General features: G+C 33.9%; 1 protein-coding gene across 3 annotated transcripts in view; it reads right to left on the reverse strand.

Annotated features, from left to right (window-relative positions):
- SNX13 (sorting nexin 13) overlaps positions 1 to 27,671 on the reverse strand; it is a 141,295-nt gene that overhangs the window by 55,450 nt on the left and 58,174 nt on the right. For 2 of the 3 annotated variants that reach the window (XM_019443529.2, XM_019443527.2), the window contains exons 6-14: positions 27,546 to 27,617; positions 18,164 to 18,285; positions 17,970 to 18,071; positions 16,627 to 16,715; positions 11,850 to 11,933; positions 8,129 to 8,267; positions 7,673 to 7,761; positions 3,084 to 3,183; positions 1,103 to 1,296 (exon numbers count right to left, since the gene is read on the reverse strand). In XM_019443529.2, coding sequence (XP_019299074.1) covers positions 1,103 to 1,296; positions 3,084 to 3,183; positions 7,673 to 7,761; positions 8,129 to 8,267; positions 11,850 to 11,933; positions 16,627 to 16,715; positions 17,970 to 18,071; positions 18,164 to 18,285; positions 27,546 to 27,617 — 991 coding nt within the window. The remainder of the gene's footprint in view (positions 1 to 1,102; positions 1,297 to 3,083; positions 3,184 to 7,672; positions 7,762 to 8,128; positions 8,268 to 11,849; positions 11,934 to 16,626; positions 16,716 to 17,969; positions 18,072 to 18,163; positions 18,286 to 27,545; positions 27,618 to 27,671) is intronic. The other variant, XM_019443528.2, reaches the window with a different exon arrangement.

Raw genomic sequence — 27,671 nt, forward strand, 5'->3', positions numbered from 1 at the left:
GTGTTAATTTTTAAATATTTATAATTTCTCAAAATTCCTTTGTTAATTTCTAATTAATTGTACTACGATAGACATTCTTTCTATGGTTTCAATACATTTTTTAATGTTTCTTTACTTATTTTTGAGAGAGAGAGAGCACACAAGCAGGGAAGGGGCAGGGAAGGGGAGGGAAGAAGAGAACCCAAGCAGGCTCTGCGCTGTCACTACAGAGGCTGACATGGGGCTCAATTCCCTGAACAGTGAGGTCATTACCTGAGTCAAAATCAAGAGCCAGGCACTCAATCAAGTGAGCTCCCCAGGTGCCCCTAATTTCAATCCTTTTAAATTCAGAGTTGTTTTATGGCCTAGTAAAAAGTCTGTCTACCCTAGACAATGTTCCACAAGAGCTTGAAAATAGTGGGTATTCTGCTGTTGTTAGTGCAAGTATTCTACAGATGTATTAGATCTAATTGGTTTACAGTGTTCTTCGATTCTTGTATAATTTTGGCCATTTTTTTTTTCCCATTTGGTCATTTTCTTTCTAATCATTCTGTCAATTATCGAGTGGGTATTGAAGTCTTCAACTATTACTGTTAAATTGTCTATTTCTCCCTTCAATTCTATCAGGTTTTGTTCTATGTGTCTGTGTAGGTTTTGCTGTTGTGTTTATAATTATTTTATCATTTTGATCAACTGACCCTTTTAGCATTATAAAATGTTCCTCTTTTCTCTAAAAACAAATTTTGTCTTAAAATCTATTGTCTAATATTAGTATAGCCGCTCCAGCTGTTTTGGTTACTGCTTGCATGGTTTATCTTTTTCCATTCTTTTACTTTCAATCTTTTGTGTCCTTGAATCTAGAGTGTGTGCCCTTGAATCTTGATTCTATCATTAGTATTTGCGTGACCTTGGCAAAGTTAATTCAATTTTCTAAACATGAGTTTCTTTACCTATAAAATGAAGATAATAATATACAATAAGACTGTTATCAGATTTAAATGAGACACTGTTTCCAAGCAGCAGTGCCTAGTATAAGTAATGAATATTCATTTATATTACAAAAATTATTACTAAAGGTGCTACCAAAGAAGTTAAGAAAACAGTAACAAAAATATATCCCCACCTTTTCTGATAAATACTGTTCATATATTCCAACAGCAGCTGCTCTTAGAAGACCTTTGGTTTGGTTAGTTTGATGTTTTCCATCCTTCTGACGACTTAATAAAACTTCTAGTTGCTGTTGGGCTGTAACTCGGTATCCTTCCACTGTCATCCAGAAAAAGAGGTGTGCTTGACCTCCAGTTTGCTGCATGTAATCTAACAAACAAAATCCATAACAATGTACTTATTCATGTCACATGTTTTTGGGTGCATGTAACCATATAACAAGTTAAGAAGGATTAAAGTTTCAAATACTTAAAACCCTATATTTTCAAACTGTTAGGCAAATGCTTGAGGTAAAGAATACTTACATCACAAATTGTTAAGCTAAAAAGACCACAGTTATGTAAAAAGCACAAACTGAAGCATATTTTTTTAAAAAAAAATTTCATTTTTCATGATAAAATTTCTAGGGGATATAATTGCACAGAAGGCTTCATCAGAAATAAATTATTTCAATATTCAGCTTCTGTTCTCAATAAAGATTATTAATTATAATATTAATATTTCCACAAATTTAAAAAATAAGGATTAGTATCTTCAACAAGCCATGTATTTATGCTTTTGGTCATGAAAATGAAGAATCAGGGAAGTTTAATAAAAATGTCCTCCAGATAAAAGCAATTTTGATGTATAGTTGACCCTTGAACAATGCAGAGGTTAGGGGCACTGACTCACCATGCAGTCAAAAATCCATGTGTAACTTTAGACTCCCCCCAAACCATAACTACTAGTAGTCCACTCTTGACTGGAAGCCTTACCATTAATATAAACAGTTAATTAACACATATAACATTTTGTATGTTAAATGTATCATATGCTGTATTCTTACTATAAAGTAAGCTAGAGAAGGAAATTATTACGAGTCATTAGAAAAACACATTTGTATTACTGTACTGTATTTATTGGATAAAATCCAAGTAAAGTGAATCTGCAGAACTCAAATTTGTGTTGTTCAAGGATCAACTATATTATCAAAATTACTAAATATTTATATTTATTAAAATGATATAAAAAACCCCTTTCCCATTCATGCACTGAAAGATACAAATAACTTATAAGCACTGTGTACTGCTGATAAAGTACTCTTTCCCAAACAATTTAGAGGCACCTGGGTGGCTTAGTCAGCTAAGTGTCCAACACCTGATTTCGGGTCAGGTCATGATCTTAACAGTTCATGAGCTCGAGCCCCATGTCGGGCTCTGTGTTGACTGTGCAGAACTTGCTTGGGATTTTCTCTCTCCCTCTCCTGCTCACTCTCTTTCTTTCTCAAAATAAATTAATCAATTTAAATTCATAGTAGAATCTCCTAGAGTTTATTTTTAAACACCACTGAGTGTTTCTTTTAAGTAGGCTGCACACTCAGCATGGAGCCCATGTGAGACTTGAACTCATGACCCTGAGATCAAGACCTGAGCTGAGATCGAGAGTCGGATGCTTACCCAAATGAGCTACCCGGGCGCCCCTCCTAGGGTTTATTTTAAAAGCAATTTAACAAACACACATTTAAGTTATGCAAAGCATTTCGTTCCTTCAAAACAAAATAAATCTCCACCTCGATGATTTCCAAAGAAAAGGACTATTTCAGAAAATGAAGAGCGGAGGAAAGACATAACTGGCATGCTTAATTTCAGATATTTAAATTTTAGTAATCTTTACAATTATTAAAAATTTCAAGGGGTGGGGCACCCGGGTGGCTCAATCAGTAAAGTGTTTGACTCTTGATTTTAGCTCAGGTCATGATCTCACAGTTCGTGGGTTAGAGTCCCACACTGGGGTCCATGCTGACAGTGTGGAGCCTGCTTAGGATTCTCTCTCTCTTCCTCTCTCTCCCTGCCCCTCCCCCACTCAGGCTCGCTCTCACTCTCTCTCTCAAAATAAAAAATAAACTTAACTAAAAATTTCAAGGGCTATTATTATTTTCGTAAGATGGATTTACCTACCCATAAAAAACTGTAGTGCAACATTGTCTACAAGAATGCTGTCCAAGGGGACTGTGCAAAGTTTCCCAAAGTTTGCTGCCAGTTTCACAGTATTTATTTCCTACAAATAAAAGTAAATATAGGTTAATATTTTTTCTATTCACTCACTAGGTTAAAGATCATTACATAGATATAAAAACATTACACTAAAATGGAATAAAGTGTTTTTTCCTTCTCATTCATTTAGGTTCTCAAAACAGTATAAGCCTGGAGAATTTCCTAGTTATTTTAAGTTGTTTAGTGAATATGCATTAAAAGTATGATAAGCATCCATTTCTTTCAATACAAAATAATTCTAAATTATTGGAATTTCAAATATTCTCTATCTCTACACATATTTCAAATGAAAACAAATATTTTAGGGGCTAAAGGGATGTATGGAATACTCACGATGTGCAATAATAAATAAATACCAACATTCTCAAGTATAGATTGAGGTCTATCCAATGAGAAAACAGAAAATATTCAGAGTCATTTTGCTTCTCACAGAGCAAAAACTCTACAGTCTTTATATAAAATGTTCTTCTCACACTACCTAAATAGTAAATTATATTCATTTTTCAAAGTAACACAGTAAGATAACTACCTACACACAGAAAAAAATGAAAAATAAAAAAATAAAACAAACATAGGTTCAAAATTTAAAGAATCTATATGTCAAGCACAGTGCTAGGTACATTATACACATTACTTTATTATCCACAACAATCCTATTGGATAAATATTGCCAATCCTACTTACTGGAGAAGAAAGCTTAAGATCAGAAAGGCTGCCTATGATCACAGAGCTGGCAAGAAAGACTGTTTTCAAAGCCTGCAGCTTTTCCCATAAAACCCATGATGTTTCGGTAAAGTATCAGTTTGTCTGTATTCCTAAATCCATCCCTCATAACCATCTTTTTAAAAAAGAAAGACAGTGAGGTTTTTCTGAAAGTTAGGCTGCCTTAATTAGGTGTGGATACTAAATTAGATACAGGTAGTACATAAAGGAGAAAGAAGATAACTTGAAAAAAGGAGGGAAAATGTCCTCTGTATTTAGTATCTCCCTTCATATAAATAAACTCAAAATGGATGAAAGACCTAAATGTAAGATAGGAAGCCATCAAAATCCTCAAGGAGAAAGCAGGCAAAAACCTCTTTGATCTTGGCCGCAGCAACTTCTTAATCAACATGGCTCCAGAGGCAAGGGAAACAAAAGCAAAAATGAACTACTGGAACCTCATCAAAATAAAAAGCTTCTGCACAGCAAAGGAAACAATCAGCAACACTAAAAGGCAACCGACAGAATGGGAGAAGACATTTGCAAAAGACATATCAGATAAAGGGTTAGTATCCAAAATATATAAAGAACTTATCAAACTCAACATGCAAAAAAAAAAAGCACACACACACACACACACACACACACACACACACACACACAATGGAGTATTACTTGGCAATCAAAAAGAATGAAATCTTGCCATCTGCAACTATGTGGATGGAACTAGAGGGTATAATCCTAAGCGAAATTAGTCAGAGAAAGACAAATATATGACTTCACTCATATGAGGAGTTTAAGGCACAGAACAGATGAACACAAGGAAGGGAAGCAAAAATAATATAAAAATAGGGAGGGGACAAAACATAAGAGACTCTTCAATATGGAGAACAAAGAGAGGGTTACTGGGGGGTTGTGGGAGGGGGATGGGTTAAATGGATAAGGGGCATTAAGGAATCTATTCCTGAAATAACTGTTGCACTATATGCTAACTTGGAAGTAAATTAAAAAAATAATAAAATAAAATAAAATAAAATAAAATAAAATAAAATAAAATAAAAAATAAAATAAAATACGGGAAAAAATTTAATGCAAAAAAAATTTCTTTAAATACTGTATAATAAACAGATAAGTGACTTAAAACGTTTGGCATAAAGTTACCCAATGCCAGCATATGATTTCTCCTATCTAAATCTTCTTTCTTCAAATTTATCCCTTTTTCTCCTTCCCAGAAGCAGCTCCACAGATAAGGGATGCAGAAGAGTATTCACTGCAACCTTATTAGTAATAAAAAAGATAAAGGGCCTTCTAAGACTTCAAGATGGGTAGTATGGTTAAAAAACTTCACCTCTGTGGGGATTCTGATTTTTCTTTCAAAGAAAAACTACTGTATGACCTGAACTACTAAAAAGGTGAAGCTTGATATTCAAAATAGAAGTGACGAGCTTCAAACAAGACATCTAAATTTTAAAAGGATTTGCTATCAAAAGGTGTCCCAACAAATGGACTTTAAATAATGATGATGAAGGATCACTAACTCTAAGGTCTAGATAAGGTAAACTAAGCATAAGTGAAATCATACCATTCTTCCATTCTGAATTTGCACGGGTATATAATTTTAAAATAACACTTAACTAGAACAGTCATACATACACATATACTCAGGTATATGACAAATGTGGCCTCAAGTAAGGTCAGTTATAATTAATCCAGCAAACTAAACCAAGATTTACAAAAATTAGTCTTCTGTTCCTTAATAAATTTAAATACACTCCAAAATTACAAGCCCAGAGAGTCACAATAAATTTCCAAAATAGAAAATCAGCCAAAAAAACCCTGACTACACTAAAAACTAAAAGTAGTAAAAACTGCTTTTTTTCTGTTTTAAAGCCCCATTTCTCTGCTTCTCTGCAGGGCAAAACTCCTCCAAACAGCTGCCTATAATCACTATTTCTAATTCATCTTTTCCCATTTTCTCCTGGACTGGTTTCACTTAGGGTTTCTCTCCACTACTCCAAAATGCTATTATCAGATCACCAATATTCCCCTGGTGGCAAATCTAATGGCCAATTCTGAGTCTTCATCTTCCTCAACTTATTAGCAGCCTTTGAAATATGTGATCTCTCACTTCTTTAAAAACTTTCTATGCTTGGCTTCTGGAATATCACACTCCCAGGTTTTCCTTTAATTTCATCAGCAACTTAGCTGTTTCTTTAGCTAGATCTTCCACTTTGTCTTAAACTCTAGTAACTATAGTGCCACTGAACTAAGTCTTTGGTATCTTCTTACTCACCTTCACTCTTGTAAGAAACCTCATCCATCCAGTCTCAACTTTAAATAACTGTCTAATAATCCTGAGGATCCTCAAAGTTTAGGCCATCACTGACCGTTCCCTTGAACTATAAAGTTTACCAATTAGTGAGTTGACTTGACTGTTTAACAGGGATCTCAAACTAAAACATGAAAATTTAATTCTCTCTGCCAAAACTCCTCTTCCCTGTATTATCCATTTTATAAATGTAAATAGCAACATTTTTCATGCAGTTGCTCAGGCCAAAAATTCTAGGAATCCTCCTTTTTTTTCTCTTACTCGATATTTAATCTCTTAGTAAATCTGTCAGTACTATATCCAGTCTTCAATTACTTCTCACAACCTCTGTAGACATCTCTTACTTGACTAAAGCAGTAGTCTCCTAATGATCTGTCAGTCTCCATTCTTGTCCCCCGCAACTCCACCACAATCCAGTCATCACCAAGAGTCAAAGTAGTCATTTTAAATTTTTTTTTCAACGTTTTTTATTTATTTTTGGGACAGAGAGAGAGCATGAACGGGGGAGGGGCAGAGAGAGAGGGAGACACAGAATCGGAAACAGGCTCCAGGCTCCGAGCCATCAGTCCAGAGCCTGACGCGGGGCTCGAACTCACGGACCGCGAGATCGTGACCTGGCTGAAGTCGGACGCTTAACCGACTGCGCCACCCAGGCGCCCCCAAAGTAGTCATTTTAACTCATAAGTCAGATCATGTCAGTCGCCAGAACAAATCTCCAGTGGGTTCCCATCATAATTAGAATTTTGAAATAATTTTGCATGGCAGATAAAACTATATATGATCTAACCCCCAAGGTTCCTCTCCAGTTTCATTCCTAATATAATCCCTTCTCATTCATTCTATACCAGCCATACTGACCTGCTCTAACTCAGCACTTTCCTATCTCAGGACCTTTGTATACGCTTTTACCTTTGCCTGAAAGATCAATAAAAGACAAAAATTCTCAGGACTTTCTCATTAATCTATCAGATTTCTCTATGCTCACATGTCACCAAATCAGTCAGCATCTATCTAAAACAGTCTTATACATTCTCTATCCCTCTAGTTTGCTTTACTTGTTATTTTTCATATTGTACATTTTTTAGCATTATATATTAATTTACTTAGTGGTTTATTTTTTGATTCTGCAACTAAAATGTTAAGTTCAATGAAGAGAGAGATTTTGTCTATTACATCCATCTAAAATGGTGCCCACTGTATAAATTTATGTAAAGGTTGAATTTTGAATAACAAATGAATAGATGAATAAATAAAAAACCTTTAATTACTGTAGCATTATTCAGGAAGTTTTTAATCTCTTTAGCTTCGTTTAATAAATAGGATAATACAGTGTATCCAAAAAGTTTTCTGCAAGGCCTTTTGTGGAGGGCTACACTGGTTAATATCCCAATTCTTGTTATTTGCTAGATATTTAAATGAATTTAAGGTATTTGTAACTAAACATTAATTAGAAAGTACTTACTTTGCCTGACTGTAACCGCTGTATTCTTGAGTCACATACTTTTTTTACAAACAATAAGCTATTTATTTGATTTTTGATAGTGTTGATATCTAAAAGCAAACAAATTGATTGTGAGCTAGAAATCGGTAATGTTATTTATGAAATACTTTAAACATGCACTTACTTTAACATAATAACCAATGAACAGAGCAAACAATAAGAGAAATAATCTGAAATTTTATGGTGAAATTATTTAATTAAAGTTAAACCATGCCAATTATTTTTAGAGACTTACAGTATTAATTGCTTCACATTCAGGAAATTATAATGCTTTTATTCTTAGCACATGTTAACATAATAAAGATTTAGATGCAGTTAAGGTAAAAAATAGCATAAAATGACACTTAGGCAAATTAAAGTTTTATTTAGAGATATAGTAATGATTAAAGAAGACATTTTCATACTTAAATGACTTACCATCACCAACCGTATCTAGAGATCGAAGATACTGTAATTCTTCTACTGCCTTATCTCTGACTGCTTCTAGCTCTCCAATATTGTCACTCAATTTAATAATGTTCATAAAGGCCTCATAGTTGCAATTAGAATCACGGATCTATAAAAAAAGTTCAAACAATATGTGCAAGGGGGACTTATTAAGGAAAAAAGGAATCTTCAGTGCCTACCATGTGCTAGGCAGAACCTTACAGCAAGTGTTTATTCCAGTGCGTATAAGAAAACAAAATGAAAACCTCTGTACTCATGGTCCCGGGAAGAGGCAGAGGAGTAGAAGACGAGATTAGTGGCAATGGAAGGCACATCGGGCAGCGTACAATATGTGTTATGGCTTTTACTCTGAGCGGAATGAAAAGTTACTGCAGGGTTTTAAAGAGAAAAGTAACATTCTCTGACCTAAATTGCACAGAATCAATGTGATGACATAAATAACTCTGTCATTTTGTCTTTTTCTCGAGCCACGTGCTATTTAAGAACAGGAATGGGGTGGAGAGTAGAGCTGAATTTAACCAGAGTGTGGTTGCACCAAGCAAATAACAAAGATAGAGGGAGAAAAAGTAGTCAAGGATATTATGAAGTAACTAACCACTGTGATTGCCAATAAAATTTAAGTAAAGCAATAAGGGGATCTATGAAAAGGTAGCAGACTTGAGATATTATCCATTCTCCAAAGAGGTCAAAAAACTAGTGATTGTTTAAGTTCAGAACTAAGGAAAAACTGGCCAGTAAGTGTATGAAAAGATGCTCAAATATCATTTAGATATGCAAGTTAATCACAACAAAACGACAATGCCAAATGTTGACCAGAAAGTGGAGACACAAAAACTCTCAAATGGTACTACCAAAGTGCAAAATTAGAACACAACTTCGGAAGACCACTTGGCAATTTCTTTTACTTCATGTAAATTTTACTTGAGTGATTAAAAAAAAGGTAGGTTATTAAAGTCTTGATTTTTCTAAGAATACATTAAGAAACAAATTAACAGCTGTCCATTCATCTGCTCTAGAGATAACAATATGAGCCAATTAAGTAATCTATTCCACAGTAAAAGATAAGACTTATCCTTAGTTTGTATTAAAAAAAATACATACTCAGAGATGAATAATGCAAATTCACCCATACTATTTTTAGAAATGACTTAAAACTGTGGGGTGGGGTGCCTGGGTGGTTCAGTGGGTTAAGCTTCCAGTTAAGCTTCAGACTCTTGATTTCTGCCCAGGTCATGATCTCAAGGTTGTGAGCTCCAGCCCTGAGTAGGGTTTTGTGCTCACAGCAGGGAGCCTGCTTAGGATTCTCACTCTCCCTCTCTGCCTCTCTCAAAATAAATTTTAAAAAACTTAAAAAAAAAAAATACTGTTGGGTAACACTAACAGTTTATACAGAGAGAAAATATGTTACTACTAAACTGCTTACTGTTGGGGGTGCCTGGGTGGCTCACGTGGTTAGGCACTGGACTTTGGCTCAGGTCATGATCTCATGGTTTTTGAATTCGAGATCCCCCATCAGGTGAGCTTGAGCCCTGCTTCAGGTGAGCCCCACTTCTCTCCCTCTCTCTCTTTCTCTCTGCCTCATAGAGTTTTCTCTCTCCCTGTCTTTCTCTCTCTCTGGCCCTCACTCACTTGTGCCCTCTCTCTCAAAAATAAATAAATAAATAATAAACTGCTCTAAACTTTTCCTTTCAAATAGAAATGAACTGTACACTAAGTTCATAGAAATGAACTGAACTAAGAACTGAGCTTATTTTAATGTTTATAATACCTATGCATACAAGGTTTTCCACACAAATAATGTCAAAAGACTGTAAACCAGACCACAAGTAGGCTAGAGATCCTTTATTGATAAACTCCTCTCTTTTAAATATATTTTCTGATATTGTGTTGCAAGTAAAATAGTGATCAATTCCTGTTCATTAAATAGCAAAAAGACACAAGCATCATACACAATAGTAGAAGCCCAAGTGTGGGAAGAACAAGTAAAAATTTGGTGTTTTGAATTCTTTTTAGACTATCTATATGTTAAATCTCCCCCCCCAAAATGTTTTCACCATACAATTAATTATACAGTTAATACAAGGTCAGCAAAAGAAAAATTGAAAGCTAAAGAAAAATATAAATAGGAATAAAAATATTTCCTAATCCCATGAGTGAGAGATAACATTCTGGTGAACATGCACCCTTTTCTGTAACACAGGTAAGATTATACACCATAAAACATCCATTTTCTGGTGTTATAACAAAATGTTTTAATACCTTTTACCCTTATTTTATTAGTTAAATGTTTTTAAATTTTACCTGTATTTTCCTATTTCTTAAAACATTACTTTTTTGTTATATACCCAATATTCCATATAAAATGAAATATATAAACAAAAGAGAAAAATTAAAACTACCATAATCCTACCTTTCTATTAACATTTCAATCAGTATATACACTATCAGAATTATACAGTCATTAATAAATATTTACATATTTGTTTTTAAAAAGCATTATCTACAAACACACATCACTTTTAGTTATCCTTTTCAACTTAAAAATATAAACATGTTTTCATATTCAAGATACACTACCATCATCATTCTTTTTAATGGCTGCAAAATATTCTACTGTGTCAATATGCCATAATTACACAATCCTCTATGTAGAACACTTAAAAAGCTTTCAAGTTTTCAGTATTATAAGCAACGGCCATTAATGGCCTTTGTTTCAAACTTATTACTACTTTAGAATAAATTTCAGAGTAAAAAAAAAGAAAAAAAAGAAAAAAAAAAAAAAAAAAGAATAAATTTCAGAGTAGAACTCCTAACCAGAGGATACGTATTTGTAAAAATTTTAATTAGACAGATATACATATTTTTAAAGCTTTTGGTAGAGCCTAGTAGGATAAAGGAAAAGAAGAATCAAGTTGTGTGACCTCCATAGTTTGATAATGGCTAGTTTGATAATGGCTACTGGAAACAAAGAACAATAAATAAAGTAACTCTCTCCTACGAAAACTAGACTGAGTTACTGGAAAAATTCCAATTCAAGAAAATGAATCAAAGATCTGGAAGTATTTATCAAAGTATTCCAGCAACACTCCATTTACAATATTTCCTTGACCATGAATTTATTGAGGAAAGCCATATATAATCACACAAAAATAACTACTAAACTTAATAATCACTAACCCTTTGATATGTCTGCCAAGATGAGAAAACTATGAGTTAGCTACTTATATACACACTAAGCAACTTACAGAAACAAACCTAAAACACACAGGCTCCCATTCTCAGTCCAGGTTTCCTACCCCATTTTCCTCCACTATATAGTATAAAACATAAAGTACATATATTTAAGTAGTTCAGACCACAGCCGTGTTTGAAACCAAATAGCAGTTTTTAAAAGTACTCATAATCTATACACTCCGTCAGGAAAACATCCTTTTTTTAAATTTAAATAAGTGGTAACAATACCAAAATTGTGAGAGGATTATCGTATCAACAAACTTCTTACAATGAATTTGTCTAGCACTTTCAACCTATGAGCAAACAGAAATACCAGAAACATAAAGATTATCTATAAATATATTTTTACCTAATTTATTCAATAAATTATTGCTTGATCATCCTGATCCCCAGATATTATTTCTAAATTTTAAAAAAATGCTTTAAAAACAGAGTTGTAATTTTAGAAAGTACATACCATCCATATGATATATTGATTAATATAATCAGGATCACTGAGTTGATTTATTAATGGAAGAAGAACTCCTCGTGCAAGGATTTCCTGGACCAAAAATGTAAAAAAAAAAAAAAAAAAAAAAGCAAATTTAACTTAATATACTTCTCAAATCAATAGCATAATGTAAATAACATAATGCTGTTACTTAAGAAAGATATGACACATGTAAAACTTGATAATCAACACATCTTATAAAAAGATGACCTAATACCACCTCAGTTAAAATAAATGAGATAAAGCTACCTGTATCAACTTGGCCGTATCTCCACAATGACATCTAGAGTTGAGTAGAAAAAAGCAGAAGGGTATCTCTAGTATGTTAGCATTTATGTCAAGTTTTAGAAGGCAAAACATGGCACCAAGTGTCTATGAATTCCTACATCTAATTAAAAGAATAAAAATGAAGGATAATAGGAAAAGATACACACCAATTGTAAAATAGTGGTTACCTTCAAGGGAGGAAAAGAGCAACTATAGCAAAACATTAACAGTGGTTAAATTTTGCTAGTTGGTACATAAATGTCTACTGCATTATTCTCTATACTTGTCTGTGTTTGAAATTTTTCCTAAGAGAAAATAAAAAAATAATATGGTAATATAATTATTCATCTTTCTCTAGAATATATCTTCTCATTCTTTACAACTGTTTACTCTGCAACCTATTAAAATCCTGCCCTTGACTACAGAATGAAATCTCCAATCAAATTAAACCCTGATCATTCCAGCTGAACACTTTTTTACTTACATGTTTAAGATACACTCGTGCCCTGAATTTATGGCATTTATCACTTATCATTCCCCATGTAATTGTGTTATCTTCTACTTCTCTGAAACACCGCAAATATCCAGGAACCTTCTGTATATAAGTGACGTTTGTTAGTTGATCTACTGATTTATCTATCTTCAAAAATATTTACTCAAGGTCACTGTCTTAAACATGGCAGGCATTTGATAAATATTAAAGGAATGGAAATAAAGCAAATTAAGAATTTAGTGCTGATCCTATTTATACCATATTTTCACCCATTATTAATCTTCATCCTTTTACACATGTGATATCTAAATTTATAAAACACCATTTCTTAAGAATACTGGAAAGGCTAAATAAATGTCAGTTTAACAGGATGTTTCACTTCTCTAATTAAAGGACCAATTTATTTATTCCTTTTACCAAGATCTCTAACTTATCTGGTTCATTTTCCAGTATAATAAGTTCATAAAGGTAGCCTTCACTTTATTTTCCTTCAGTGAGTTATCTTATATAAATTCCACTTTTTGTAAGCTGTGCAAGTCTCTGACAACTATTACCTAAGGATGAATTAACATTTCCAAAAGGCATCCATGAAGGTTCCAATAACTTTCTGTTTTATAATTCCTTTCTTTTCTTCACATTTTTTAAATGTAATCTCTACACCCAAAGTGGGGCTCAAACCCTGACGGCTCACAACCCTGAGACCTAGAGTGGTATAACCTACCAAGTGAGCCAGCTAGGCACATCTTTTTTTTTTTTTTAAAGTCATCTCTATGCCCAACGTGGGGCAGGTCCAATAACTTTTTCAAGCATCTTTTAAGACATCTTACAGTCTTAAATTAGAAGTAATTTTTTATTCTTTCAAGATTAGCTTCAGTCTCCAAATTTTAAAAATTATATTTATATAATTCATTCCTTCAAGTTATGTCTCTGGCCACATATGCTCAAATTTTAATGTTTGCTATTTTTGAGAGAGCAAGCAGGGAAGGGGCAGAGAAAGAGGGAGACACAAAATTGGAAACAGGCTCCAGGCTCTGAGCTGTCACCAAAGAGCCTGACCCGGGGCTCGAACTCACACACCAGGAGATTATGACCTGAGCTTGTAGTCGGTCGCCCAACCGACTGAGCCACCCAGGTGAACTCATATGCTCAAATTTTTAAATGTACTATGTAAGAAGAAAATGCATAAATAAAACCAAGTTTTTTGCAAGTTTCTTTGCAAAATAAGAAAAAAACACATGTGGGAAAGAATTTTGAATAGATCTAGTGATTCTTATTAGTCAATGCAATCTGTCAATCTGTCTTAGAAAATTACTTTGATCTTCTAATTTGCCTCATGAAAGGGTCTGGTTAGTCAAGATGTAATCCTATGACTCAACAATTCCTATACAGGTTCTAGTGAAAGCTCTAAACATTCCAAAATAGGTAGCCTTTTCCTTATAATTTCTACTTTGACAGAAGTGCCAGCTGTCCAATATGAAGGCTTAAAAGCTACAAAGTCACTGAGGCCATGAATCTTTAAATAAAACATGGTAATGGAAAGAAAGCAGACACGACTAAATAGCAATTATTACAGTCAAGTTCTGTGATTTGTACAATTCATATAAAGGATCCCTATAAAGGAAATAAGTAACAACTCTTTAATCTGTTATTTAATCTGATCAAAAGCATCTTTGGGGAAAACCTGAATTACCAACAAAAGAAAACTGATCAACCATCAAGCTGAAAGAAAAAAAGAAAAAACTGATTTGCTGAATATAGTACCCTATAATTATTCAAACATAAAGAAATGAAATAATGGTCTAAAAGAGCAATCTATAGCAAAATATATTTGCTTTTTAAACAATCCTACTTATTTAAACTATAACCTCATGTAATAAGGCACATCTTCATTCCATCTCCTAAAAGTCAATTTAATCTTCAAGAAGCTAAAGTAGCATGTACACCACAGCAGCAAGAAGGGCAAATAGGTTTCCTCTTACTAAAACTAATTCTCTGACTGGGTATCTGCTATGTGCCAGGTGTGATGATAGCCACTAAGTACATAATGATGATACAGATATGTCCTCTGTCCTTATGGGGCTCACAGTACTACTGGCAGAAAGAGGCAGCAAGTAAATAAACACAACAACCCAGTTATAATATATGGCAAATGCTATGAAGGAAAATAACTGTTTACTTACGTATGGTAATAGGGAATTATGAGGGAAGTTTAGATTGGGTGGTCAGGGGAGGCATTTCTGAGAAGGTGAGATATGAAAGATGTAGACAATTTACCCAAGAAAATAAGGGGAACCATTCTGAGCAGACAAAAAAGAGTATAAGATGGCCCTATGGTGGGGAGAAAATGGCACTTTTGGAGAAATCAGTATCACTGGAATACAGTGACTGCATGGCACAAAGGCCAGAGAGGTAAACAAGGCCACATCATGCATGGCCTTGCAAATCTCTGGAAGAACTCAAGATGTGAAAAATTTACTTGATGGTCATGGCATTGGCTAGGATGGAGAAAAGACTTAAAAGGCAAGAGAGGACATGGAAACAAGAGTAGGATTTCCATTTTGGACATTTGAAGTTTAAAAGGTCAATCGAATGGTGATTTCAGTGGGCAGCATGTCACAGTAGCCTGGGACTCATAAGTGAAGTCTGTACCAAGATATAAATTTGAAAGTCATTAGCACTTGAATGGATTTTAAAGGCATAGGAATGGGTAAGAAGAGGGCTTAGGATTAAGAACTTAAGTATTTAAAAGTTAGATATAAGAGGAGTTAAGGCATCTAAAAAGGACTAAAAAAGAGACCAAGCGAAGAGAAAAATCAAGAGAGCAATGACATGGAACCCAAGACAAGACAGAATTTCAAGAGGGAAAAGATTGTCAGCCATAAGGAAGTAGCTGAGACACTGCCTAGCAGTGGCTGTCAAATGTACCAGGAAGACAATGATTCTGTGAATGAGAGCTATAACTGACTACCAGTATCTTCCTTCAGTGACAGTTGTGAAATCTAGCGATTAACCTGTCAGGTATTTTACCACCCGTGATAATGACTAGCCCAAATAACTGGTCTTAAAAATACATCATCTATCAGACATTTCCTATTAAAACCAATCATTTTCTACCTAATTCACAGTACCACTACCCTACTTGAGAAGGACACTGAACTCAACTTAGGTACTAAGAAATTGTGTGGTATTGCTTAAATAATAACATATAAGCATAAAAGCACACCTCAGCAATTAGTATCTATTTTGCTGGATGATAGACTAAAAAGATTCTAAGCTTTCCTTTTCATATAAATTAGAAGCTTTCATTTTACCCATTCAACCAGCATAATAGTTGTAGCTAGCTAGCATTTCTCAATCATAACCAGCAGCCAAAACCAAAATATTATTCCTTTATATCCATATTTGGAATTTTACTCCAAATGTTTACATACAGGACATAAACATTCCAAAACTACTGTTCTCATCCCACTTAATAATTTTCTAATTATAAGAAGCAGAATCTTAACTGTCTGGGTTTTTTTTTTAAGTTTCTATCCAGAAGTATTATTTTAATTAGCCTCATTCCAGTAAGTTTATAGGTAAAGCTATATTAAATAAAATCTAAAACATATCCTTGTTATAACCCAAAATCCCAGTATCTGACTCTAAGGCAGTTTGTCTAAGTGTTGTCCAGAGACCTCTGAGGGATGGAGGGAGACAAACACACAGTGTTATTTTCAGAAACGAACATGATGGTGTGATGATATCATTAATTAACTAATGGAATGTGTGCTTGTGCATTCTTGTGTTTCAAAATTTCTTAGTTTTAACTTATGATACAGTAAATATTGATAAATAAATCTATAAACAAAAACCCATGTAAACAAAAACTCTTTGGGGTCCTCAATGAGTTTTAAGAGTTTCACAGGGTCCTGAGACCAAATATTTTGAAAATTATTACTCTAAGTTTCTTCAGACATTTATTTAATAGGAGTTTACACTTACCCTGACAAAGTATCGCATGATCTTGTTCTGGAAATCTCCAGGAGGTAGCAATAAATATAGTAAGACCTCACACAGATCCCTTAGGAATCCTAGAAATGAAAAAGGTGGCCGTTACATTAGAAAATATAAAATCTCCACCTACTCTTGATTAAAAAAAACACAAAAAGGCAGAAATAAGCGGCTGATTATACAAGTTTATTATTTCAATAATTAATTAGTCCATACAGTATTCATTAAAGTTTTTTCATTATTCTCCAAACAGTAACTATTCATTAATCAAACTAATATTTTTTTTATTCTGCTCAGTTTTACGCTATTTTTGAATCATTGAGAAACTTCAATTATAAAAGTGTTTTCCCCAAAACAGTTTTAGCTGTACCGTGTATTCTACACTTCTACTACAAATTACCTTGTATACGTAAAAGCTTCTTGCATATTTTAAGATATACCTGTAATTCTTCTTTCAAAGAAAGAACTTCCACTATTCTGTCAGATAATAACAAAAGAAGAAGTTATGCTCTTCTACGTTACTAATTTATGAGGGCTCAATTTACGCACATCACTCTATTTCTTCTATTTGGTTATTATTTCAGGTCAGTGCTAAGGAAATGGCAATTAAAAAATTGCATTGCACAATAAATATAAAAAGGAAAGAAGAAAAAAGGATAAAAGAGGAAAACAAAAAGTTGCGCACATTGTAGAAGTCAAAGAAAACAGTTTCCACAACCACAAACGCTTTTCTGTAGTTGTTCATATGCTAACATTTCCTGGAAACGTAATTATACAGCCGATTCTGTTAACAACAAAAAATGTGTCAAGTAGCAAAGACTCTTTCTGACTCTTTCTCAGTGGCTATAAAACTAAAAAAAGACATCTTCAGCTAAAACTTATCTAGTCTAACCTCTGACAAAGAAAGTACAAGTCCATTCAACTCCATAAATTTTATCTGAAATTACACTCATTCTTTTAGAAAATATTTTAGGGTAACAGTGTATTCTTGAAGTAGAAATGATAAACTCAAGGAGAAGATAATCTACTACAGATCATAAAAAGTAAATATACAATCATAAAATGTTTGTGCTTGCTATATTTTAAGAGAGGTAATCTCTAATCTCATCTTCAAATTTTAAAGATTACTTTAAAAAAAAAGAAAAGAATCTGGAAACTACTTTTAATAGCTAAAAAAAAAAAAAAAAAAATACAATGAATAGTGACAGTGTCTACACTATGCTACCTTTCCTGTAAAAATAATTTCACCTTTTACCCTTCTATTCGTTGTTCAGCTAACTTGTCTCTAACCATTCTGCACACTGTTCTCCAAAGACTTAAATTGAAAAGAAAACCTTCTTCATCTTTGGGAGAAGTGCACACTAGATCACGGCAAACATCCTTCTCCATTTCAACTTCAACTTCAAAGAAGGTATCCACAAGATCTTCTGCTGTACCTGGACAAAGAAAAGAACAATTCAAGAAATGCAGAATAATAAAGAAAAACAGATTTTAAAGTCCTAATTTTCAAAGGCAATAGACATATTACCTTTTGCTTGATCATCTTTCTCTGTTATCTTCTGTTGAGCCTTTCTGAATACTCGTAGGTGTGTGCCAAAATCATCTACAATGCGTGTAGTAAAATAAGGTTGCCAGTCTATTTCTTTTGACCTTATAAAAAACACATTATATAAATGTTTTAATCAGAAAGTATAAATTCATTTTAATGACTCACAGACAACATGATCATCACAGAGACTGAATTTATTTATAATGAGATTTTGTTCAGTTAATTACTATTACATCTTAGTCCTCCCTTTCACAAGACCCAAAGTATATCAAATCTACTTGATTAGGTCTTTGAACAATATTATTTGAAATATTTTATCTGCCACAGCTTAAAAATACTTTCTAAGTGCATAAAATAAATAGAAAAATAGTTTTTCCAGTTATATCTGAAATGAGTCTGACAACAGGTATATCATGTAATTTCTCACCCCACATGTAAGAATAAATTAGGGATTCAGAATGTTTTTGCTTGCTTTTAAAAGAGCATTTGAGACATTTCTTGATTCCTTCTGAACCCTTACTGAATTCTCCACATTCTTCACCTTAATTATACAGCCCAAGTTCTGAACCAAATACCATCAGTAGGAGGCTGATTTCCATTTGCAGATACTAGCACTTAAAAACTTGATCATTTGAAATATAGTCCCACAGAAATAGTTTAAAGAATGATATAAAAAGTCACTATCCATGAAAAAGAGGATTACTAATTTCATTAAGCTACCTAGTACTCTATTTTAAAAGTAACAAACCTCAAGAAACATTGCTAATTTAGTACACCAGTGAAACAGGTAACAAAACAGATAAGCCGAAAACAGTTTACACCTGTCCCTGGATTAAGTGATATTTTTAAATAGTTTTTCCAGGGCTATTTTCCTTAAATTAGCATTCAACTTAATTCACCTTTTTTTGAAACAAACCAAGTAGATAAAAGAAAGAATCTACTCATGAAGATGCTGGGTGAGAGAAGAGCAAAGAAAAAGTAAACTATAATTCATTATGTTATTTACCCAAATATATGTAATAAAGAAGCTAATGAAGAAATTAACTTGATTATTGTTGCACTTCTGGAGAAATCTTAAAGGTGGCAATAGCATAGAGGACTGTAACAGACGCTTGTTTTCAAATAAAAACAGAAGTTATTAATACAATATTTTTTTAAATGAACAACCATAATTCTGATACATACATGGGAAGAAAGAGTAAACTTTAAGTACATGAACACAAAAACAAATTAACATTAAAAAGGTAACCTTCACTCAGGGATGTGAGAAGGGGTTAACATTATTTAGAGTACTGTAAGAGCCATAGTATATAACCATATACTACATTTAATAACAATACTCAGCCTCAATTTAAAAATAAAAATTTAAATCTAGCAGTCTCTAGAGTTTTCTTTATTCTTATTTAAAAAAGAAAAAAGGGCGCTTGGGTGGCTCAGTAGGTTAAGCATCTGACTCTTGGTTTCGGCTCAAGTCATGATCTCACGGTTTGTGAGTTTAAGCCCCGCATGGGGCTTCACACTGACAGTGAGGAGACTGCTTGGGATTCTCTCTCTCCTTCTCTTTCTGCCCCTCCCCCCCTTTCAAAACAAATCAACTTTAGAAACAAACAAATAAATAAATAAATAGAAAAAAATAACAATCTCTATAAGCATATAAATAACTCAACCTTTGCTTGAGTTATGTATAAAAAATCATCCATACCTCAAAATTTTATAATAGAAATCAGTTGGTATAGGTCATTACTCATTTAATCGATACAAGGTTCATTCTAACAAATTTAGAAGCTGAATATGTAAACTTTCAAATTATATCTGTTACATTTCATGGTACAATGCAATTGATATATTTTGCTGAATTTTGCAAACAAAATACAATTTACTAATTTAAAATTTTTTAAATATTATTTGAGAAAGAGAGAGAGCATGAGCAGAAGGGCAGAATGAGAGAAAGAGAGAACCTCAAGCAGGCTCCATGCTCAATGCAGAACCCAGCACAGGGCTCAATCTCACAACCCTGAGAACATGACCTAAGGTGAATTCAAGAGGCAGATGCTCAACCAACTGAGCCATCCAGCCTTTCCAATTTACTAATTTTAGAAGGTGTTCTCAACTCATCTCAACTCATTACAGACAGCAACACTCAAAATAAGTGAAAATAAGCAATTCAAGTACATAAAATTTATTTTAAATTTAAAATAGGGATTTCTACCTTAAAAGATAAATATGTTGAGGATGAAAAAAACAGGGAACACAGTATTCTATATCTCTAAGATCACTATTTTCTCCTCGCTTAACTCACTTCCACTGAGTATGTGCAAATTTAATGTTAATCTCAACTCAAAAGAACTCTTCTAGGTTAGGAAGATAGAAGAAGAACACACTGCTTCCCTTTGTAAATTAGAAAAACATCTACTAAAAATTTCTAGTACTATTTATCTTTTAAAACTTATGGAAATATTCTGAAGATAGTGACGTACTTTCTAAAATTATGTAATAGGTAAAAATGGAACATTAAAAATCATTCAATTTATGTGACAGCCACACTTCCTTCTATTGATCCACATGTAGTTTTCTATTAGAGCTCTTAGTATCAATTATTCTTAAATTATATCTACAAGTCAAGGCTCTTTTCACTTTGTTTAAACTATTCCTCCACATGATTCTTATTCTAATAAAAACACTTGGATTATTACACAATAAAATAAAATTCATTTTATTACTATTATAAGCTTTCATTTCTTGAATTTAAATAAGGAGAGAATTATTGCCTATATTACCAAGGGGATAAGTGATATAGTCAAACCTACCCTGAGATTCTAAAATTTACAGCAGGCCGCTAAAGCCTTTCTGTCATATCTTGGCAAAATAGTTGCAAAAATTAAGAAAGTTAACTAGAAATGCAAACAAGTAATGAAGTTTTACTAAAGTATAAGAGCAAAAACCAAACCATCAAGTTTACCTCTCTGAACATATATTTGCATGTCTTTATCTCCATTCCTCCGGCCAGCATTCTATTCCTGGCCTTTTATTTTAAACGGTTTCCCATGTCTACCACCTTTGTATCCCCATCATTCTGGATGCATACAGCAGCCAGAGCGATCTTTTTAAAAATACAAATATGATAGTACAAGATAAGAGATTCAAAACCCCTTCAATAACTCCCCATGGATCTTAGGGCTAAGCATGAACACTTTCTCTAAGAACGTGCATACCCAGGATGACCCTGCTTACTTCCTCATCACCATCTGTTCCACCCTCTTACTTCCTTTCTGTTCTGCTGACTCACGGGCTCTTTCCATTTCTCAAACTCAAATACGTCCTGTCTTATTTCAAAGCCTGTAGATACGCTGATCCCTCTGCCAAGTTTGTTCACCCCCACCCACCCTCCACACATTTCCCTTCTCTCCCTCACATTCACTTGACAATTCCCACTTACTTTAGAGTTCATCTAAAAAGTCAATTTCACTTGGCAGCCTTCCCTGACCCTCACTCTTCTCCCTCTCTGCCTTATTTCTTCAGACTAGGTATGGATCTGCAGTGATACAATGTCAAAGCACCAAATTTTCCATTCTTTATAGCACTTACAACCTACAGTGAAATAATTCAACTGCTAGAGATGAATTTAATTGCTGAGATAAAAACCTCAGGAAGCCAGAGACTTTGTCTGTCTTATTCTGTGTTCCTTTTATTCACAAGGGTATCTCCCATAGCTAAACAGTGTGTTGAACACTGGAGGCACTCGATGCATACTGATTCATGGATTCCTCTTTCAGGGTCAAAACACTGTTAACAAGTGTCCCAAGAGAGACAACATGAGGCACACATGACGGTTCCCTATTTAAGTTCTGAAATAGGACACAAAGTGAGAAGTTCTTCTTGCCTTTCTAAATCCTAAAGTTACTTAATGCTAATACCAAAACAAGACAATGAATATCCCAAATATGGGGGCTGACAATGAGATTATATAAATTACATCACTGATTCCATCTATGCTAAGCAGTGTACAGCTCATCATCAGTAATGCAAAAAAACACACCAAAATCAAGTAACTATTTCTGTAAAAGAGCACCATTACATTAGTTGTGAAATTCAGCAAGCCACATCACTTCCCAGGGTTTGTTTTCTCTAAGGACTAAAGAGTTTTAAGAGTCCATGATTATATAACCTGAATACGCATCCAAGCATGTACCACACACACACACACACACACACACACACACACACACGCACACACAGGACATGGAAAACTGGTAACTGGTAAGAAAATGAAAATATCTGACCAAATGGAGTCATGAATATATTTCATTTTAACGTAAATCATATAAACTTTCAACATAAAATAAAGACTTTATATTTGACCAAGGTTTTGCTAAATGATATATCAATGTGGCTTTTGTCTTTAATAAAACGTTCCTACACTGCAACAGTTTGGCACCCAATTCCTTTTAAACAGTATAACTAAAGACATTTGTGAACAAATCTGAATGCAGAGTCTTTCAAGATTTTCCACCAATATTTCTGGGGCGCCTGGGAGGCTCAGTCAGATAAGCATCCGACTTCAGCTTCAGGTCATGACCTCACAGTCGGTGAGTTCAAGCCCCGCGTTGGGCTCTGTGCTGACAGCTCAGAGCCTGGAGCCTGCTTTGGATTCTGTGTCTCCCTCTCTCTCTGCCCCTCCCCCTGCTCATGCTCTGTCTCTGTCTCAAGAGTAAATAAATATTTTTTTAAAAATTAAAAAAAAAAAAGATTTTCCACCAATATTTCATTACTTGTCTTGTGCACACCTGATTCAACTATAATCCATTTAACACCTAGCTTTGAGTAAAATCCAATGCAAAAGGCAGTTTTCATAGAAACTACCTTGCCATTCTCATAGTTCTTCCAACTATGTAGGAGTAAATTAAATGATGATTATAATAAGCTTAACTGGGATACACACATCTGGACAAATACAACTTTCTTTTTTAACATATTTGGTTATCTTTCTCCTCTAAATCACACATGTTCAGCTAACAACACAGACCAAGTGGACCAGATATTCTGGAGGCCAAGCATACTTTTGAGAAACCTAAAACTCAAAAGATGGGAACAAGAGCGGACATAAATGCTAGAAAGTGGTCTTTTCACCTAGCTTTAATGCTGAGGGCATAAATCTGTATGTCTTACAAAGGGAATAGAGAATACTGGTTAACTGAAATAAGTTAAGAGAATTGCTACCACAGCAGTACAGAATTGGAAACATACCAAAACTAGCTGAAAATTTTACTGACAATAACTACACACAAAAGTAGAAGTGAAGTGTTATGCTGTAATTTAAACGGATTAAATAAAGAAGCTACATTTAAAACAAATCTTATTGAATGAGTGGTACTGAAATGGGAGAAAGACAGGATATAGGAATGAGCAAAAGGAGGGAATAAGCATGGTATATGTAAGGGTCATCATGCGGTGGATGTGCCTGACTAAAGACGGGGTGGCTGTTGGGTAGTAAAGGCAATTTTCACATCCGTGGCAGAATACTTTCCTGGAAATGGTCTTTTATGTCAAAGGGATAAAAGTAAAAACTGATTTCCCGCCCCCCCCCCCCACACACACAAAATCCTGTAATAAATGTTGTGTTCCTGATGCCACATTTTTTTTTTCAGAAATAACTACTAAGACCCTATTTGAATACAGTAAGAATGGCACTGAATACTGCATAGTGTGTACGTGTTTTAGTGTATATGTATATATACACACACATACATGTACATATCTGAAGGCTTTTTAAAGATATATTAACAAAGCAATATAATAAACAATCACATAAAATTATAATAATATGTATTAATCTCCTATATCATCTCTTTTACCTTCTATTTTAAAAAAATGGGCATTTGAAAAAAAATCTTTACTGTAATAAAATTCCTACTTTTTCCTGGGTAGATTTTAATAAGCAAGAATCTTAGAGGAGATTTTGAAAAATGTTTTACTGCAGTAGAGGGCTTTTGATCAACTGATCCAAAGACATCTTTTAGTGAAAGTAGGTGGCCTGTTAAAGAAGAATCCCTTCTTGAGCCACTGAATCAGGCAGTAACTTCCCCCTCATAATTCACTATCAGAAAGGATACACACTTTAACATAAACCTTAACTTGTTTCCAGCCTTCAGGAGCCCTTGAAGGACTACTTTGTTACAGTGTCCAAAGCTTCAGCCTGAAATTGAATTTGTGCAGGTTTTTAAGGCACAGAACTGTAAACTTGCTTCTAAATCCATTAAAAGAATTACCCTTCGTGCCATCTCAACTTACTCATAAATACATGTGACCGTAACCATCTCTCCAGAGCACCTTTGCTTCCCTTTGAAAATCTACTTTAAAAATGTAATTATAAGGATATGAATAAAATAATGAAACTTTTTTTTCACATTACTGAATTTACATTAAATTTACTTTACTCTTTACCATAATCCTCAAATACATATAAAAGAACTGAATCATCAACCACACAAGGAAACAAGTCTCACTGCTTCATCATTACAAATCTGTCTGCTCCCTTCATTGGAAGCACCTTTTCCCAGCAGGGGAAAAAAAAGAAAGTGGGAGAGCCAAATGTGCACATTCCTTTTCTAGTTCCATGTTCAGTGACTGCCTGCCAATAGCTTAAAATCAACTATGGGAGGAATATTTACACTTCACAAAACTTAGACTTCTAAAACGACAAATGTATTGTTTTCACCATTCTATAAAGAATAGCAGCCATAAATAATTTGGATAATAATTTTTTTTTTTCATTTTCAATGATATAAGACTTAACCATCGAGAAAAGATTAGTCCACTAAATGTCTTTTATGTCTTAAGTCAAGCATTCTTCCTAACCACATAGAAACATAATAATAAGTATAAACAAACTTTATTATCATTCTACTCTAAGACCTCCTACTAGTAAAACAACAGATAGAAGAGCACTTTAATTCCTAAGTAAATCAAATTTCATTAGCAACATAAGACACTATAAAAAGTAACTCCCCAAATGGTATCCAAAATGTAAGGTATGACAGAGTATGTGAGTGCATGTTTTGAGGATGAGGTATGACTGGAAAAATAAAAACAAACCGACACTAATACAACCTGACCAAGGAAGTCTTAGTATTTTAGAATTTCAAGGGATCTGAAATAATTACAAGTCCCACCATTATAGAGCCAGACTTCAATTACTTCTTCTAGATCATACAGTTAGTGAGATCAAGGCTTTAGTTTTTTTAATTTTTTTAAAAAGTTTATTTATTTTTGAGAGTGAGAGTGAGCACAAGAAAGGAATGGCAGACAGAGAGGGAGACACAGAACGTGAACCAGGCCCCAGGCTCCACACTGTCAGCAATGAGCCCAACGAGGGGAACCCACCCACTGTATTCTCAAGAATACATGAACATTTAAAAAATTTTTTTAAATTAAAAATAAATAAATCAGGATTCTTAATTTTCCATTCAGTGTTTTATTTACTGTGCCTTAATAACACAAAACCTCCTGACTCTTAAAGTTATAAGAAAACTAAAAAAAATGGAAAAAAAATTTAGGCATGCAGTTTTATGTAACCATATTAAGGGAAATTATATTTAGTGAACTCTAACACCACATAAGATGTTCAATTCTACATCCTGTGCCCAATGCTTCAAAGAGATTAAAGATCCAGATGTTCTAAAGGACACAGATCTCAGAATACAATGAACAACTTAGAGAAACACACATGAGGCACACACTCAGCTATTTTAGAGGGTGAGTATAAAGAACACAGCGATGGAAGCCTTAATCAAGCTGTAGGAAAGGAAAAGAAATAACCTAGGGCTAAGTGTGCATCCTCTTAGATATAAGGTTAAGTATTAAAATATTAAAATAAACAAGCTTTTCTAACAAGATGTACCTGACAAATGAAACATTCCTAGACCCCACAGTAAAATATATCAAAATTCTGTAGGGAAAAACAAGTCATACAAGTCATAAATGGACCTAAATCAAGAAGAATTTGACTAGTTACTATTTAATCACATATAAAAACACTATTTTGAGCATTAGTTTCCAGATCACTTCCCAAAGAAATAAAGGGATGTGGCTGCCATCCTAGATATCTTTATTGCTCGTTACCAAATGTTTCTATCTTCGGTCTCTGGCTATAAAAAGAATACAGTCTCATTCTGTAAAATGTAATTTCTTTCCTTCCTTTTTTTTTTGTTTTTTTAATATTTATTTACTTTTGAGAGACACAGAGAGACAGAACACGAGTAGGGGAGGGGCAGAGAGAGAAGGAGACACAGAATCTGAAGCGGGCTACAGGCTCTGAGCTGTCAGCACAGAGCCCGACACAGGCCTTGAACCCACTAACTGTGACATGACCTGAGCCAGTCAGACACTTAACTGACTGAACCACTGAGGTGCCCCAAATGTAATTTCCTTCTTTTAATTTTCAGCATCAGCCTTAATCAGCCATAATCCACAATCCAAAGATCAGTTAATATTTTAGTGTATTTCCCATCAGTCTCTTTGCTATGCATGCATATTTATGGTTTTCTTACATGGCTAAAATCATACACTATGTTGAATAATTTTTACTCTAATGTATTTCCTATTAGTTTAACAATGCTTCCTAAATATTTTAATGACTACAAAACTAATTCAAGAGTCAGAAAACTTATTTTCTAATGAGCCAAATGGCAATTTTTTTTTAGGCTTTGCAGACCACATGGTCCGGGTCACAACTAGTCAACTCTGCTATTGTAGCACAGGAGCAGCCATGGACAAAAATGCAAACAAATGAGTGTGACTGTCCAATAAAACTGTATTTACAAAAACTGTCTACAATATACTATACTTAATAAAATTACTCAATAACCTAATTTTAAAATGGGGAAAAATCTGAGTAGACATCCGCTAAAGATGCTATACAAAAAATAACTCATAAGCCCATGAAAAAATGCTCAATACCACTACCTCTCAGGGAAATGCAAATCAAAACAATTATGAAATACCACTTCACACGCACTAAGACAGCTGTAATCAAAAAGACAGACAAAATCACAGAATGCCTGTCTGGCACAATCAAAAGAGCATGCAACCCTTGATCTCAGGGTCATGAGTTCAAGCCCCATGTAGGGTACAGAGGTTACTTAAATGAAGAAAAAAGAAAAGACAAAATCAAGTGTAGGCGAGGATGTGGAGAAATCAGAACCCTCATAGTGTAGTGGTGAGAATATGTAGCCACTTTGAAAAACAATTTGCAGCTCCTCAAAGGTTAGAGTTAGAAACAGACATAGAAATTCTACTCCTGTATATCCAAGAGAAATACAAACGTAAGTCCACAGAAAAACCTGTACATGAATGTCCACAGTACCATTCTTCATAATATCCAAAAGGTGGAAACAATCCACATATCCACCAGCTGATGAATCCACATGTCCACCAACTAATGAATAAACAAAATGTGGTTTATTATCATACGATGAAATAAATAACAAAT

This window comes from Panthera pardus, unplaced genomic scaffold (genome assembly GCF_024362965.1).
Source record: "Panthera pardus isolate Hobbes unplaced genomic scaffold, ASM2436296v1 HiC_scaffold_8, whole genome shotgun sequence".
In the NCBI taxonomy this organism is placed as follows: domain Eukaryota; kingdom Metazoa; phylum Chordata; class Mammalia; order Carnivora; family Felidae; genus Panthera; species Panthera pardus.